At 41.5% G+C, this 13,522-nt stretch overlaps 1 protein-coding gene across 1 annotated transcript; it reads right to left on the bottom strand.

The window, feature by feature from the left end:
* Window positions 1–5,597: 5,597 nt before the first annotated feature.
* On the bottom strand, window positions 5,598–13,340 carry LOC140288015 (autophagy-related protein 9A-like). Its single transcript, XM_072379163.1, has 18 exons — window positions 13,174–13,340; window positions 13,034–13,077; window positions 12,852–12,916; window positions 12,545–12,694; window positions 12,294–12,435; window positions 12,007–12,147; window positions 10,895–11,015; window positions 10,557–10,732; window positions 10,345–10,467; window positions 9,901–10,088; window positions 9,360–9,513; window positions 8,828–9,007; window positions 8,523–8,729; window positions 8,197–8,420; window positions 7,938–8,055; window positions 7,568–7,838; window positions 7,075–7,220; window positions 5,598–6,977 (listed from the first exon to the last, which is right to left on the bottom strand). The coding sequence occupies exons 1-18, from the start codon at window positions 13,274–13,276 to the stop codon at window positions 6,969–6,971; spliced, it is 2,562 nt and encodes an 853-aa protein (XP_072235264.1). The 5' UTR covers window positions 13,277–13,340; the 3' UTR covers window positions 5,598–6,968.
* Window positions 13,341–13,522: the final 182 nt, after the last annotated feature.

The raw sequence follows: 13,522 nt of genomic DNA on the forward strand, positions 1-13,522 counted from the left end.
TTACCTTCTGTAGTTAAAGTCACCTGAAGTCCTGCGGGCAGAATTATGGAGAAGTGCCATCGTGATTGGCTATCAGCAAAAATGGAAATGGAGCAACGCGATTGGCTGTTGGGCTGAATTATGGAGAAGTGCCATCGTGATTGGCTATCAACAAAAATGGAAATGGAGCAACGCGATTGGCTGTTGGGCTGAATTATGGAGAAGTGCCATCGTGATTGGCTATCAGCAAAAATGGAAACGAGGCAACGTGATTGGCTGTTGGGCTGAATTATGGAGAAGTGCCATCGTGATTGGCTATCACCAAAGATGGACCAAAAATGGAAATGGGGCAACGCGATTGGAGGAGAATTATACAGACGCTTGGTCTCCCGCTATCCGGGAAGCTGGGGAACAATAGTCTGTATGAGGGGGGGAAGAAGGGGGAAAAGGGGGAAGAAGGGGGAAGGGGAAAAATGAAGGAAAAGAGGAGTTTTTGAGAATATGAGGGGAAAAAATGGAATGAACTTGTAGTTATTTGTGTTTCTGCTGTCCATTTCAAGTAAAAGCACACATTCTGGTGTATTCATTTGAGAAATCTACGCGAACATGACACTTTGCTGTGGAATAGTATAGGAGGCTCTTAATCCAAAGGTCACCGGTTCGATTCCACCATTGGAAGATGACACAAACGTTTAGCAAGTGTTATCAAATGTACTTTTATGGTCATTTTTAAATTTCTGAATTAAGTGCTGCAACAATGTAATCTTCTTCTCTGAATGAGTTTGCATGTTTGCAGAAAAAACTGAAGACACTCACTGAAATGTAACAAATTTATTACTAATTTCACACACACAAACACTCAGAAACATGTGTGAAATTAAACCTGAAGTAATAAAAACAGGAATAAATTAAACAATTAAAAATAGAAAAAAATAAATGGGACAGTATATCTTCCCATAATACTACCATTTTCTTTTATGCACGGCAGGTGACACTGACAGCATTTGTTTTTTTCCACCGTGCGGGCGTAAGCTCTCCGGGTTAGTGGAGGTGAGGGCAGGGAATCAGATGGCACAATCTGTTTGTTTCCATTTGGGATGACAAACACAACTGGCTCAATGAATGGACTGGGGTTTAAAAGTACAGGAGATGGAGATGGAGGAAGAGACAGAGGAGAAACGATCTGCAGAAACTTCTTGGGACTGCAGCCAGGTGGTGATACTTTTCTTTTGGTGGGGCTTGTGATGCGGTTGGATAAATCAGACGTCTGAGGGAATAAAGGCACAGTTCACAATATAGGATAACCATAGATGATAGTGAATTAATCTATCTATCATTATGGGTATAGCAGTCAATAAAACCAGATCATTTCAACATGAAATGAATGAAATGCATGAAAGTGCCACTATAGTTACTGCTACATGAAAACAATAACAATGTACATTTTTTAAAATCAAAGTCAACCTATGTATCATTCTCTTTACATTACCTTAGATGAATGCTTCCCAGCCAAACTTAAGTTTGGCTTCAGCATGGCACCATGACAGCCACCAAACCGTGGCTTTGTAAACTGACAAAAAGAAAAACATAACCTTAACTGGGGCTTTGTACATTTTATACAGTTGAGTATATTAATAATATTAATATAAATATCAGCATAAGTAAATCCTCATTACTTACTGATACCAAAGTCACAAGGAGCTAAGGAGACGTCCTTTGGTGGTGGTGAATCTGCAGGTGAGGGCCCTGGCTGCTCTGCCACCAGCACGTCATAATTGTATGAGAGCCTTCTGATACCTTCTTTGCATGGAAACCACAGGTACAGCTCTGTGCACCTCCAAACAGTGACATTTGTCCCCTCATCTGCATTGGGCATTTCTCAATCTGTATTAATGTTTGACAGCAAATACGAAGGTGTTCCCTTTAAATATGTCACAGCTTTACATTTAATATGATACACATATCACTCTGTGCAGGTTTACCTTTCAGATACAGATCATGCCACTTTTTCTGCCGAGGTGCTGGTCTGTTTCCTGCCTCAGAGGGCCAAACACCCGAGGCAGCAAATTTTCGCAGGCGGGATATCCACTCCTCCTCTCCCATGGCCCTGTGTTTTTTTTTTTTTGTTTGGAAGCCATCTGCCATTAACAGAGAAAGAATATCTATACCAAACAGCTAATATTTGTACATCACAGAAATATGACCAATGTGCACTATTTTTAACTTATTAAAATATATATATTCATGCACACACATAAGTTCTTACTTGCATACAATCACACAAACACACAGCTAATTATTAACTAATAGCAGTAGCCTACATATTACACATATATTACAACAGAAGTGAATACTACATAGATTTCATTCATACCCTAGCTTGTTATCAGCTAATACTAGTAGCAGAAATGCATATTTAAGACTTTTGTGACAACAGAAGTTAATATGTCGTACTGATTAGCAGTACAATATAGAGCAGTACAATAGCATTAGCATGTTTGACAAAAAAATCGCCACGTAGAAAAAACGATATATTTACCTTCTGTAGTTAAAGTCACCTGAAGTCCTGCGGGCAGAATTATGGAGAAGTGCCATCGTGATTGGCTATCAGCAAAAATGGAAATGGAGCAACGCGATTGGCTGTTGGGCTGAATTATGGAGAAGTGCCATCGTGATTGGCTATCAACAAAAATGGAAATGGAGCAACGCGATTGGCTGTTGGGCTGAATTATGGAGAAGTGCCATCGTGATTGGCTATCAGCAAAAATGGAAACGAGGCAACGTGATTGGCTGTTGGGCTGAATTATGGAGAAGTGCCATCGTGATTGGCTATCACCAAAGATGGACCAAAAATGGAAATGGGGCAACGCGATTGGAGGAGAATTATACAGACGCTTGGTCTCCCGCTATCCGGGAAGCTGGGGAACAATAGTCTGTATGAGGGGGGGAAGAAGGGGGAAAAGGGGGAAGAAGGGGGAAGGGGAAAAATGAAGGAAAAGAGGAGTTTTTGAGAATATGAGGGGAAAAAATGGAATGAACTTGTAGTTATTTGTGTTTCTGCTGTCCATTTCAAGTAAAAGCACACATTCTGGTGTATTCATTTGAGAAATCTACGCGAACATGACACTTTGCTGTGGAATAGTATAGGAGGCTCTTAATCCAAAGGTCACCGGTTCGATTCCACCATTGGAAGATGACACAAACGTTTAGCAAGTGTTATCAAATGTACTTTTATGGTCATTTTTAAATTTCTGAATTAAGTGCTGCAACAATGTAATCTTCTTCTCTGAATGAGTTTGCATGTTTGCAGAAAAAACTGAAGACACTCACTGAAATGTAACAAATTTATTACTAATTTCACACACACAAACACTCAGAAACATGTGTGAAATTAAACCTGAAGTAATAAAAACAGGAATAAATTAAACAATTAAAAATAGAAAAAAATAAATGGGACAGTATATCTTCCCATAATACTACCATTTTCTTTTATGCACGGCAGGTGACACTGACAGCATTTGTTTTTTTCCACCGTGCGGGCGTAAGCTCTCCGGGTTAGTGGAGGTGAGGGCAGGGAATCAGATGGCACAATCTGTTTGTTTCCATTTGGGATGACAAACACAACTGGCTCAATGAATGGACTGGGGTTTAAAAGTACAGGAGATGGAGATGGAGGAAGAGACAGAGGAGAAACGATCTGCAGAAACTTCTTGGGACTGCAGCCAGGTGGTGATACTTTTCTTTTGGTGGGGCTTGTGATGCGGTTGGATAAATCAGACGTCTGAGGGAATAAAGGCACAGTTCACAATATAGGATAACCATAGATGATAGTGAATTAATCTATCTATCATTATGGGTATAGCAGTCAATAAAACCAGATCATTTCAACATGAAATGAATGAAATGCATGAAAGTGCCACTATAGTTACTGCTACATGAAAACAATAACAATGTACATTTTTTAAAATCAAAGTCAACCTATGTATCATTCTCTTTACATTACCTTAGATGAATGCTTCCCAGCCAAACTTAAGTTTGGCTTCAGCATGGCACCATGACAGCCACCAAACCGTGGCTTTGTAAACTGACAAAAAGAAAAACATAACCTTAACTGGGGCTTTGTACATTTTATACAGTTGAGTATATTAATAATATTAATATAAATATCAGCATAAGTAAATCCTCATTACTTACTGATACCAAAGTCACAAGGAGCTAAGGAGACGTCCTTTGGTGGTGGTGAATCTGCAGGTGAGGGCCCTGGCTGCTCTGCCACCAGCACGTCATAATTGTATGAGAGCCTTCTGATACCTTCTTTGCATGGAAACCACAGGTACAGCTCTGTGCACCTCCAAACAGTGACATTTGTCCCCTCATCTGCATTGGGCATTTCTCAATCTGTATTAATGTTTGACAGCAAATACGAAGGTGTTCCCTTTAAATATGTCACAGCTTTACATTTAATATGATACACATATCACTCTGTGCAGGTTTACCTTTCAGATACAGATCATGCCACTTTTTCTGCCGAGGTGCTGGTCTGTTTCCTGCCTCAGAGGGCCAAACACCCGAGGCAGCAAATTTTCGCAGGCGGGATATCCACTCCTCCTCTCCCATGGCCCTGTGTTTTTTTTTTTTTGTTTGGAAGCCATCTGCCATTAACAGAGAAAGAATATCTATACCAAACAGCTAATATTTGTACATCACAGAAATATGACCAATGTGCACTATTTTTAACTTATTAAAATATATATATTCATGCACACACATAAGTTCTTACTTGCATACAATCACACAAACACACAGCTAATTATTAACTAATAGCAGTAGCCTACATATTACACATATATTACAACAGAAGTGAATACTACATAGATTTCATTCATACCCTAGCTTGTTATCAGCTAATACTAGTAGCAGAAATGCATATTTAAGACTTTTGTGACAACAGAAGTTAATATGTCGTACTGATTAGCAGTACAATATAGAGCAGTACAATAGCATTAGCATGTTTGACAAAAAAATCGCCACGTAGAAAAAACGATATATTTACCTTCTGTAGTTAAAGTCACCTGAAGTCCTGCGGGCAGAATTATGGAGAAGTGCCATCGTGATTGGCTATCAGCAAAAATGGAAATGGAGCAACGCGATTGGCTGTTGGGCTGAATTATGGAGAAGTGCCATCGTGATTGGCTATCAACAAAAATGGAAATGGAGCAACGCGATTGGCTGTTGGGCTGAATTATGGAGAAGTGCCATCGTGATTGGCTATCAGCAAAAATGGAAACGAGGCAACGTGATTGGCTGTTGGGCTGAATTATGGAGAAGTGCCATCGTGATTGGCTATCACCAAAGATGGACCAAAAATGGAAATGGGGCAACGCGATTGGAGGAGAATTATACAGACGCTTGGTCTCCCGCTATCCGGGCTCTGCCTCGCATCTGCACAATTTACAAGTTGAGTATGCTGTTGACATGACGTTGTAGGTTCACAAAGTCAAGTGTACAAAGGACTCTTGGGCTTTATCTTAATTCTAAATTCATAATTAAGTCGTATCTAGATAGATTACTAGTCATTATAATTAGCTTGTTTATAAATTTACAGACTACACCAAAAATGATAGCTGTGTCTTTAATAGATGAATTTACAATTGTACAAAGTAGTATTATACAGAATCCGTAAAACAAAAATCGACAGTAACCACTAAAATTTACTGCACTGAATCACTGCATCGTTCATCTTTGCATTCCTTCAGAAGGATGACAGCATTTCTCAATCCCAAACCCATTCCCACACTTAGTGCGGTTGTTAATCGTACACTTGATTCCCAACATGGCACATCTCTTTGATAAATAAAATAACTTAAAAATGTATATAAGAAAATACACAATCAAAGTCAAGTGGCACCCTCTGTATTAACAAATTATTAAAGTGCATAATTCTTCATTTAATAAATTGGCTTACTGATATGGAAACAGAGAAATATCATGCTGTGATTAGGTTGGATGTGGTAATCTAGTTTAAACTCTTCAGAGAAATGCGTAGATGATGTTCATGCACTTGCAGTTGGGACCTCTTTAAATGGCAGAGAATTAACATTATGTGCTTAAAACTGTCTCCCTTTTTTAACTGAACCCTTTAAGCAAGTATTTAAGACAAATTAACGGTAAACAAGCAAAAATTGGGTGACATCAGATTAAAATATGCTGAAATATAGCCTCTCTGACAACACGTTGAGGAATGCTGGCCTTGCAGTTGTGAGAATCTGATCATTTCACTTCACAGTGCATGTGTGTATGCAGAAAGCAGCTGCTCTGTACAATTAACCTTTTAAACACAAATCTATCTGTGCAAACTGAACCAGCCTTGGAAAAAGCCTTGAGAACATTTTAGAAAATTCACTTCTAAAGAAATAAATGCAGAGAGAATTAAAACATAATGTAATTTAAAAGTAGAAGCTGAATGTTTTTGTCACTTGAAGCTCTCGGGTAAAGAGGCTAAATGCAAATCACAAGGTGTCATATGCATTCTCCTGCTATTTAGCGCAAGAACAGATATACATAATGAAAGTCCGCGTGTTAGCCATTCTTCATTTGCACATTTGCCAAACTGTTGGCATCACACTCTTCGTGGAGCAACACTGCATGCACTTTCATTTTGGAATCCTTTGACATTATAAACATGTTTAGTGTGATGTTTCTTATGGCTACAAGAAATAACTTGATCCTCTATGTCCTCTTCCAGACAGATGTTTACCCTGTCTGCCTGTTTAGGCTTGTAAAAAAAGTCATAATGATTTATGGATGTCATAAACCGGATGATTTCACTACTTGAGTGTTTGAAGGGATTGCCATGAACCCCTTACACAGTTCCATCTTCATCTGTGCGAGGATTGGGTCAGTCCAGGGGAAGGGTTTGGATGAGGATGAGGATGTGAGTTGGAATATCTGTGGAAGGTAGGCTGCAGATAGCTATTCACATGGCTTGATTATGCAACCTGAAGTGACAAAAAGAGGAGCATATATATCCATCATCTTACAGCACAAACAAGCAAAGTAGCATTGTTACTCCTGTCACACACAAAGATCATTCACCTTGTGTATGCGAGGAGGCATTTCATCCTCTGAACTCTCCTCTGGAAGAGGCTCATGGTGTTTCGGTGCTGCTTGACCGTCCTCTGCCCACCCACCCATGGGCACACGGGCCAACCTTGAAACCTTTCCTCCTGCACCAAAATGGTCTGAAATCCAGACGCAAACACAAAGTGGTTCACAAAGATCAGAACTGAACACAGATTTGTATAGCACCTGCCGAGCCAAACCCCAACTATGAGAAACAACTATAAAACAACTGAGCACCCTTCTGAGCCAGTGTAAGATCCACTGACAATTGAAACTGAACTACCCTTTTAAACTAGGGTTTTACACATATTTCCCATCTTTTTTCAAGGTACTGCATCTCCGAAAGAATGTAAGAGTCATTTGTAGGTATAACAATGCAGCACGGAGTGCACACCCACGGAGAGAGCCAAAACATATTGTGTTAAGTTTTAAAAAGCAATTATGTTCCAAAGAAAAAAAAAGACACCTGTGCTCGGTCCACTGTGGCGCCGCTGACTGCTGCTCGGTGGCTTCGCCCCTTCCTGGCCAGTGGAGGTACCGCTGTTGGCTGAGACTGAGGTGGGAATGGCACTTGGACTGGGAACCGTGGTGGGGAAAGTGTGTGAGCGTGGGAAGTTTCTAGAGTGAGTATTGGGCTCGCTCCTTACTTCATCTGGGACGCTGTCACTGCTTTCATCGCTCTCCTGTCTGTGCCACGTGTGACGGGACAGCTCGGCACGAGACTGCTGCTTATGGAGCTTCGGGAAAAGAAAACAGGACAGAGTTGAATGGGCTGATGAAGGGAGAGGATTTGTCAAGTAATTTCTCAAACATTTCGCAAACACACACAGGTTTACCTCATGCATGTAAAGTGCATGGATGCTCATTTCAGTGGAGGCATACTCTGACAAGACCAAACTGGTAAACTGACCCTCCCACGCACTGCTGCCTGAGCTCACAGTTCGGGCATCGGTCCTAATGGGAAGACCAAAAGGAGGGGATGAGAAAGGCGAAAAACTGAATCTACATTTTGCATTTAAAATCGCAATCAAATCTCATTAGGACGTTGCAGCCTTAAAAAGGTGTCGAAGCAATTCAGAGAGGACGCTAACTTACCCAGAACCTGTCATTGCTTTGCTGGTTACACCACTGGCTCGATGAGCAGCACTCAAACTGCCTCTCAGATGAAGACTGCTGCTGATTGGGGAAAGAGAGCGCAAAGCAGACGCTCCATCGCTTAGACCAGCTGCTGCATGATTGGTCAAAGAGCTGTCGCGGCCAAAATGAACAGAAGCCAGTGTGGAGGGGCCTGCCACGAGGTTTGCGACAAGACTTCTTGGCTACAAGAAAGAGAGCGAACAAGAGAGTAAAATCAATACCTCTGAAGGGGTTAGATACGACCGCTGTGATAGTTGGGCACAGATCCTGGTGCATCATCCTACTTCAGACTCTGACAAGGAGGGCGAATGTGTTTCAGCTCCTGTGGCCTCTCTGTGAACTCTTTCTTTCAACTGGCTGATGAAGTGAGTGGTCTCTAAAGGAGGCTGCCAGTGGGGGTTGGTGATGGCAAAGTGCATCAGTGATAGCTCTGTCTTCCCATCTTCAGCCTGTTGGTAGATAGACGCCTCCGTCTTCCCCTCTGACATCCACTGCAGAACGAAGATCAAACACTAATCACTCATCTGCATACCAGCCCAGACATTTGCATGCTTGTAAATGTGTGTTCATCTGCGAGTCAGTCCCTTACCGCTGGATGTCCATGCTGTCTGATGTCCATCTGGGCAAAGGAGCAGGTGTCTCCAACCCCTACGACCTCCACAGTGAAGTTCCTGAAGAAATCAATGATCTCCAGAGACTTCCTCCTCAGGCAGAAGATGAGGATGATGGGCGTCACCACTGGGCTTAGTAGCTCCTCTAGAATGAACACCTGGAAGCAAACAAGTGAAAAAGTCGTAAGCACACAAAAAGTATTCCTGAAATGTGCTATGAAAATGACAGTAGAGGGTAAATCTTCCTACAAAAAACTGCAATATCACTCGTCTCAGTGAGATACGAATACGAATAACAGTGAGTGCATCAATGAAAGATGCAGCTTGTACTCAGACAACATTCTATTGGAAAGAAATGTAAGTATTGAATGTGTAAAATTAAATGTCAGTACAGGTTTTGATAATATCACTGATTCTACTGTAAATAAGCAATATCTTTACGCTGGTATAACTTATATGATGCTGCTATCACACGTAACATGTTTTACAAGTTATTTTTCTTTTACTCACTGCTTTGTACTGAAAAAGCTGTGAGAACTGGTCTCGGGTCTCATATCTATGCGCATTGCCCTGCCAGTGGTCAGGCATGTAGTGGATATGAGCCAGGATGACCCGCAACAGCTGCTCAGGACAGAACACCATGTGCTTATCAGGAATAAATGACCTGAGGAGAGTCACGGAGATGAAAGAAAACACACTGAACATACGAAAAAATATGAGGTCAACACGTTCAAGTCACTAATTACAGTTCTGGGCAGCTTTAAAAGAACAATAAAGAAATAGCTCATGGTTGATGGCAAACATAAGAAAGTGAGACAAGTCTTGGATTCATGATTTCTATTTGCAACTGACCTTTTAACACATCAGTTTTATAAAGATGGAAAACACTTGTGGAAAACCAGTGATTTATTTCATACATTTTGTTCATAAAGTTGCACCGATTAGCTGCAGCGAGCCATTCTAACGGTATAATAAACGTAATTCAATTGATCGTGAACGTGGATATTGACAGGCGACAATAACTGGTACAAAGCGTGGCGCTGCCTCTTACCTACACACTGTGATGCACACTCCAAGCAGCGTTATTGATGAGAGAACATGTTCCACTGCGAGAACATCCTCGTCATAGATTGTTAGGGCGATGAGGACTGCCAGGAGAGACCCCGCGAAAAAAGCTACATTTTTGGCAACCACTGTCAGCAGAGGTGAAAGGAAACAGTTCATGTACTTGGATGCAGCCTGAAAAAATGCAAACAAAGGAGAAAGTAAGAAACAATTACGAACCCGGCTTAAAAATGAACTCTTCAGACAATGAACGAGTTGTAACATAATAAGTATAACACAGAACCATCTCAGTATTAGTGAAATTTGCATTGCCTTGTTTAAGATTACTCTGTATCTCTCTCTTTTTTCCCCAATGGGTTATAGATTTATGAAAAAGCCTGATTTATGGTCCTTGTGCAGAAATGGGCTGGGAATGAGGTGATGCACTGACCTTGTAGCCTTTGCTGAGGCGTGACATGAGTTCGTGGTCGAGCTCGTTAAAGTGACGCAGGTAACATCGGCCATAAAGAGACCAGCATCTCGCCCCCAAAGAACCAGGCTCCCGCTTGATCACCTACATGCATGCACATAAACTCTACTGTCATGACTGATGAAAGCGAAAGGAAATCGTTAAGACTTTTGACACGAGTGTGAGCCATTTACCTCAGTGTAACTGAAGAAGGCGTAAAGAATCTGCCACACAAGAATGACCGGACACAGCAGCAGATTGGCAATGCCAATCCACAGGATGCGAGATGCAAGCCTGTCTGCAAGCTCAAGCCTGTTGCCTCCTCTCTTATACTCTGGTTTCAGACTCCATTCATTCTCAAAAAGAGAACCTACAGATAAAGGGAAAAAAAACTTCTCACAGGCATGCGCAGACATGCTAAAGTACATGTGCACATATGTAAACACACCAATTTACCATCAAAGATCATTAATCCAATGCAAGACATCGGCCTGTAAGAGATAATCAAAGCAAACACACACTTCAAACACACCTGGCCCCCAAAAGAAGATGAGCTCAAAGTTGTATTTGAGACCCCGAGTGTAAAACACACAATCCCCAAGGACAGGAAGCCGAAAGCGAACAGGAAGGAGTGATTTATTCACCATGGCAACCTAGAAGAGAGCAGGAAGAAAGGTTTGGTATGAGGTCACGAGGGCTGTAAAGTCCTAGTCGACTTATTGGTCGATACGTTCTGGGTCGACCAAAATTCTGATTGGTCAATTTTTTGCCCTGTTCATTTCATACATTCTATGGTTAATTTCATCAGGAGGAAAGTACCAAGTGCTAATGTGGGTGTTTTCAGAGCACCCCTGTTTCACAGGTAAAAGCCTGTCTTCAGAGAACACACCCCCTTGTTTTCACTATTATGGATTAGCCCAACCCACTAGAGACAAGTCGACTGAAGAACTTCCACGTTATTCTACGTCCGGTGGTTTGCTGAATATTTATTTTTATTTCGAGCGTTTAATTTACAGGGAGTCCTCCTCTACCATCCATGTCGAAGACATCAGCAGTGTGGCAAAAAAGTCGAATGCATATCACAGCTCAACTACAGACATGGCGCATAATCTAAAAACGGTAGTATTTCATTATCATAGGCTATTAATATAATTTTAAACATATTTCAATATTTTAGTCTAATAATCGTCTATTCGTGTTATAACTGCAGACGCACCCGCCCGCAACAACGGCAGCATCCCTCAGATGCACCCGGACCACGCTGGATGTTAAGCCTCCTCTATCGTAATGCAGCAATGCACAGCTTTGCACTTGTCTTGATCTGGGATGTTTGATAAAGATCATTTTCCCTGAATTGCCTTTTATGTTTAACTGCCTTCTTGTGCTGGTATCAGTATATTTTCGACATTTATGGCATATTATATTGCGCAGATGCACGTGATGCAAAACGCTGTCAGAACCGTCAGACTCGAGTTTGCCCTCCGCCTCCCGATTAGTCGATTTTTAGTCGAAATTTCAGGGTTTCAGTCGGATTTCTTTGGTTGATTCCAGCCCTAGAGGTCACAGCATTTACTTGAAATGAGCTGTGTGGAACAGCTCAGCAGCCAGACAGTCACATCAACATAACATAAGAAATGTACGCACCATGTAGTTTTTGAAACGGAGGATGCGGTGGTAAATATCAAGCTCTGTCAGTTCCTTTTTATGGATGCAAATCTGGTGCTCCTTCTGGATCTCAACTATCCTGGCCTGAACTTCCTGCCATGTTGCATAGGGAAGCTCTGACTGGAGCACAAAGACACACCGTTTGTGAATACACTAAACATTACTGGATGTATTTAATGTCAACACAGCGAGCTTTCACATTACCAACATCCTGCTAAAAATAATTAAAAATAAATAACAAGCTGACATTCACTTGTCTGTCTCACCATAGTCATCTTGAGGGCATTGATGTAGAAGGATTGAATCTCCCAGTAGCAGCAAACATTGTAGATGAACTTGACTAAGCGATGTAGCCAAAACACCCCAGAGATGGTCAGCACAAAGATCATAAAGGCATTGTGTCGGATACTGCGAGAGGAAAAATGTACATGTATCATTTGTAGACAAACTCTATATTCAGCACTGTTAACAACACTGCTTTAATATAGATAATGGAGCTGTGGTGCAACAGACTCACCGCGCACTGCAGACATCTATTGGGAGAAATGCATCAGGCAAGGTGACTTTAGATGAATCGGTGTGATTTACAAACTTGTTGGCAAAGAGGACGTCATAATCCACACAGTTAGCTAGGAACACTGTGAAGCCAACCACAAACAGCAACTGACTGCACGGAGGGAGGCAAAAAGAAGGGGGAGATGGAAGGAAAAAGTAGGGAGGAATGGAAAGCATGAAAGCATACGTGTAAGAGGGGTTGAACACCACAGATGCAAGTCAGATAGGCTACAAGAAGTGCTTATATTTATGATGGATTATATACATACACCAGCTCAAAGAACTCTCCCATAAGCATGCAGGTGAATCCATTCTTCTGGTGAAGGTTATAGACGTAATGCAAATTAAGGAAAATTGTGAGTGCATCAAGAATCTATTTCAAAATCAGAGACAGTACAGTTTCAAAACACAGCACTCAAGCTGTCCATGGCAAAATTATATAAAAGGATATTCTCTGGAAAAACAGGTCCAGGTTTTCTATGTGGTGCCACTGGGCTGCAAAAGATTCATTTCAGATCAGTACGTATGTAGTTAGGCAACATGGGGGCGTGTTCGTGCACAAGCTGGTGTTTTTGTGTGTGTGCATCTTACATTTGGTTCCTTCAGGCACATGCATCAACAGGTTCTCCTCTCCAGGGGGAGAATCACTGTAGGACGCTTCCAGGCGCTGGTACTCTGTGTCAAAGTGTGCCATAGTGACAGCAGCTTCACCGACTCACAGAGCAGCCACTGCTACAGACTGGAGAGATGAGTGGAAGGAAAGAGGGACGAAAACACAAAGAGCAGTTAAAAAACAACGGTTTACACTTTATGTTTCCATTAACAGCTTTCTTTACATAAAACATGGCCGGGGAAGCATTTTACAATGCTAACAATTGTGGAGTAACCCTAAAATACATGCCCCTGTCACTAAGAAACTAAAATCAACAGACAAAATTAA

Source organism: Leuresthes tenuis, unplaced genomic scaffold, assembly GCF_036924035.1.
Source record: "Leuresthes tenuis unplaced genomic scaffold, fLeuTen1.0.hap1 SCAF_202, whole genome shotgun sequence".
Classification (NCBI taxonomy): domain Eukaryota; kingdom Metazoa; phylum Chordata; class Actinopteri; order Atheriniformes; family Atherinopsidae; genus Leuresthes; species Leuresthes tenuis.

Bases quoted from the DNA above. Each gene is read 5' to 3' on its own strand.
- LOC140288015 (XM_072379163.1), bottom strand. From the start codon at position 13,276: ATGGCACACTTTGACACAGAGTACCAGCGCCTGGAAGCGTCCTACAGT. The intron at 11,016-12,006 runs GTGCGTACATTT...GCTCTCTTCTAG, and splicing joins TCCGTTTCAAAAACTACATG to GTTGCCATGGTGAATAAATC. The intron at 9,514-9,900 runs GTAAGAGGCAGC...GACTCTCCTCAG, and splicing joins GTGTGCATCACAGTGTGTAG to GTCATTTATTCCTGATAAGC.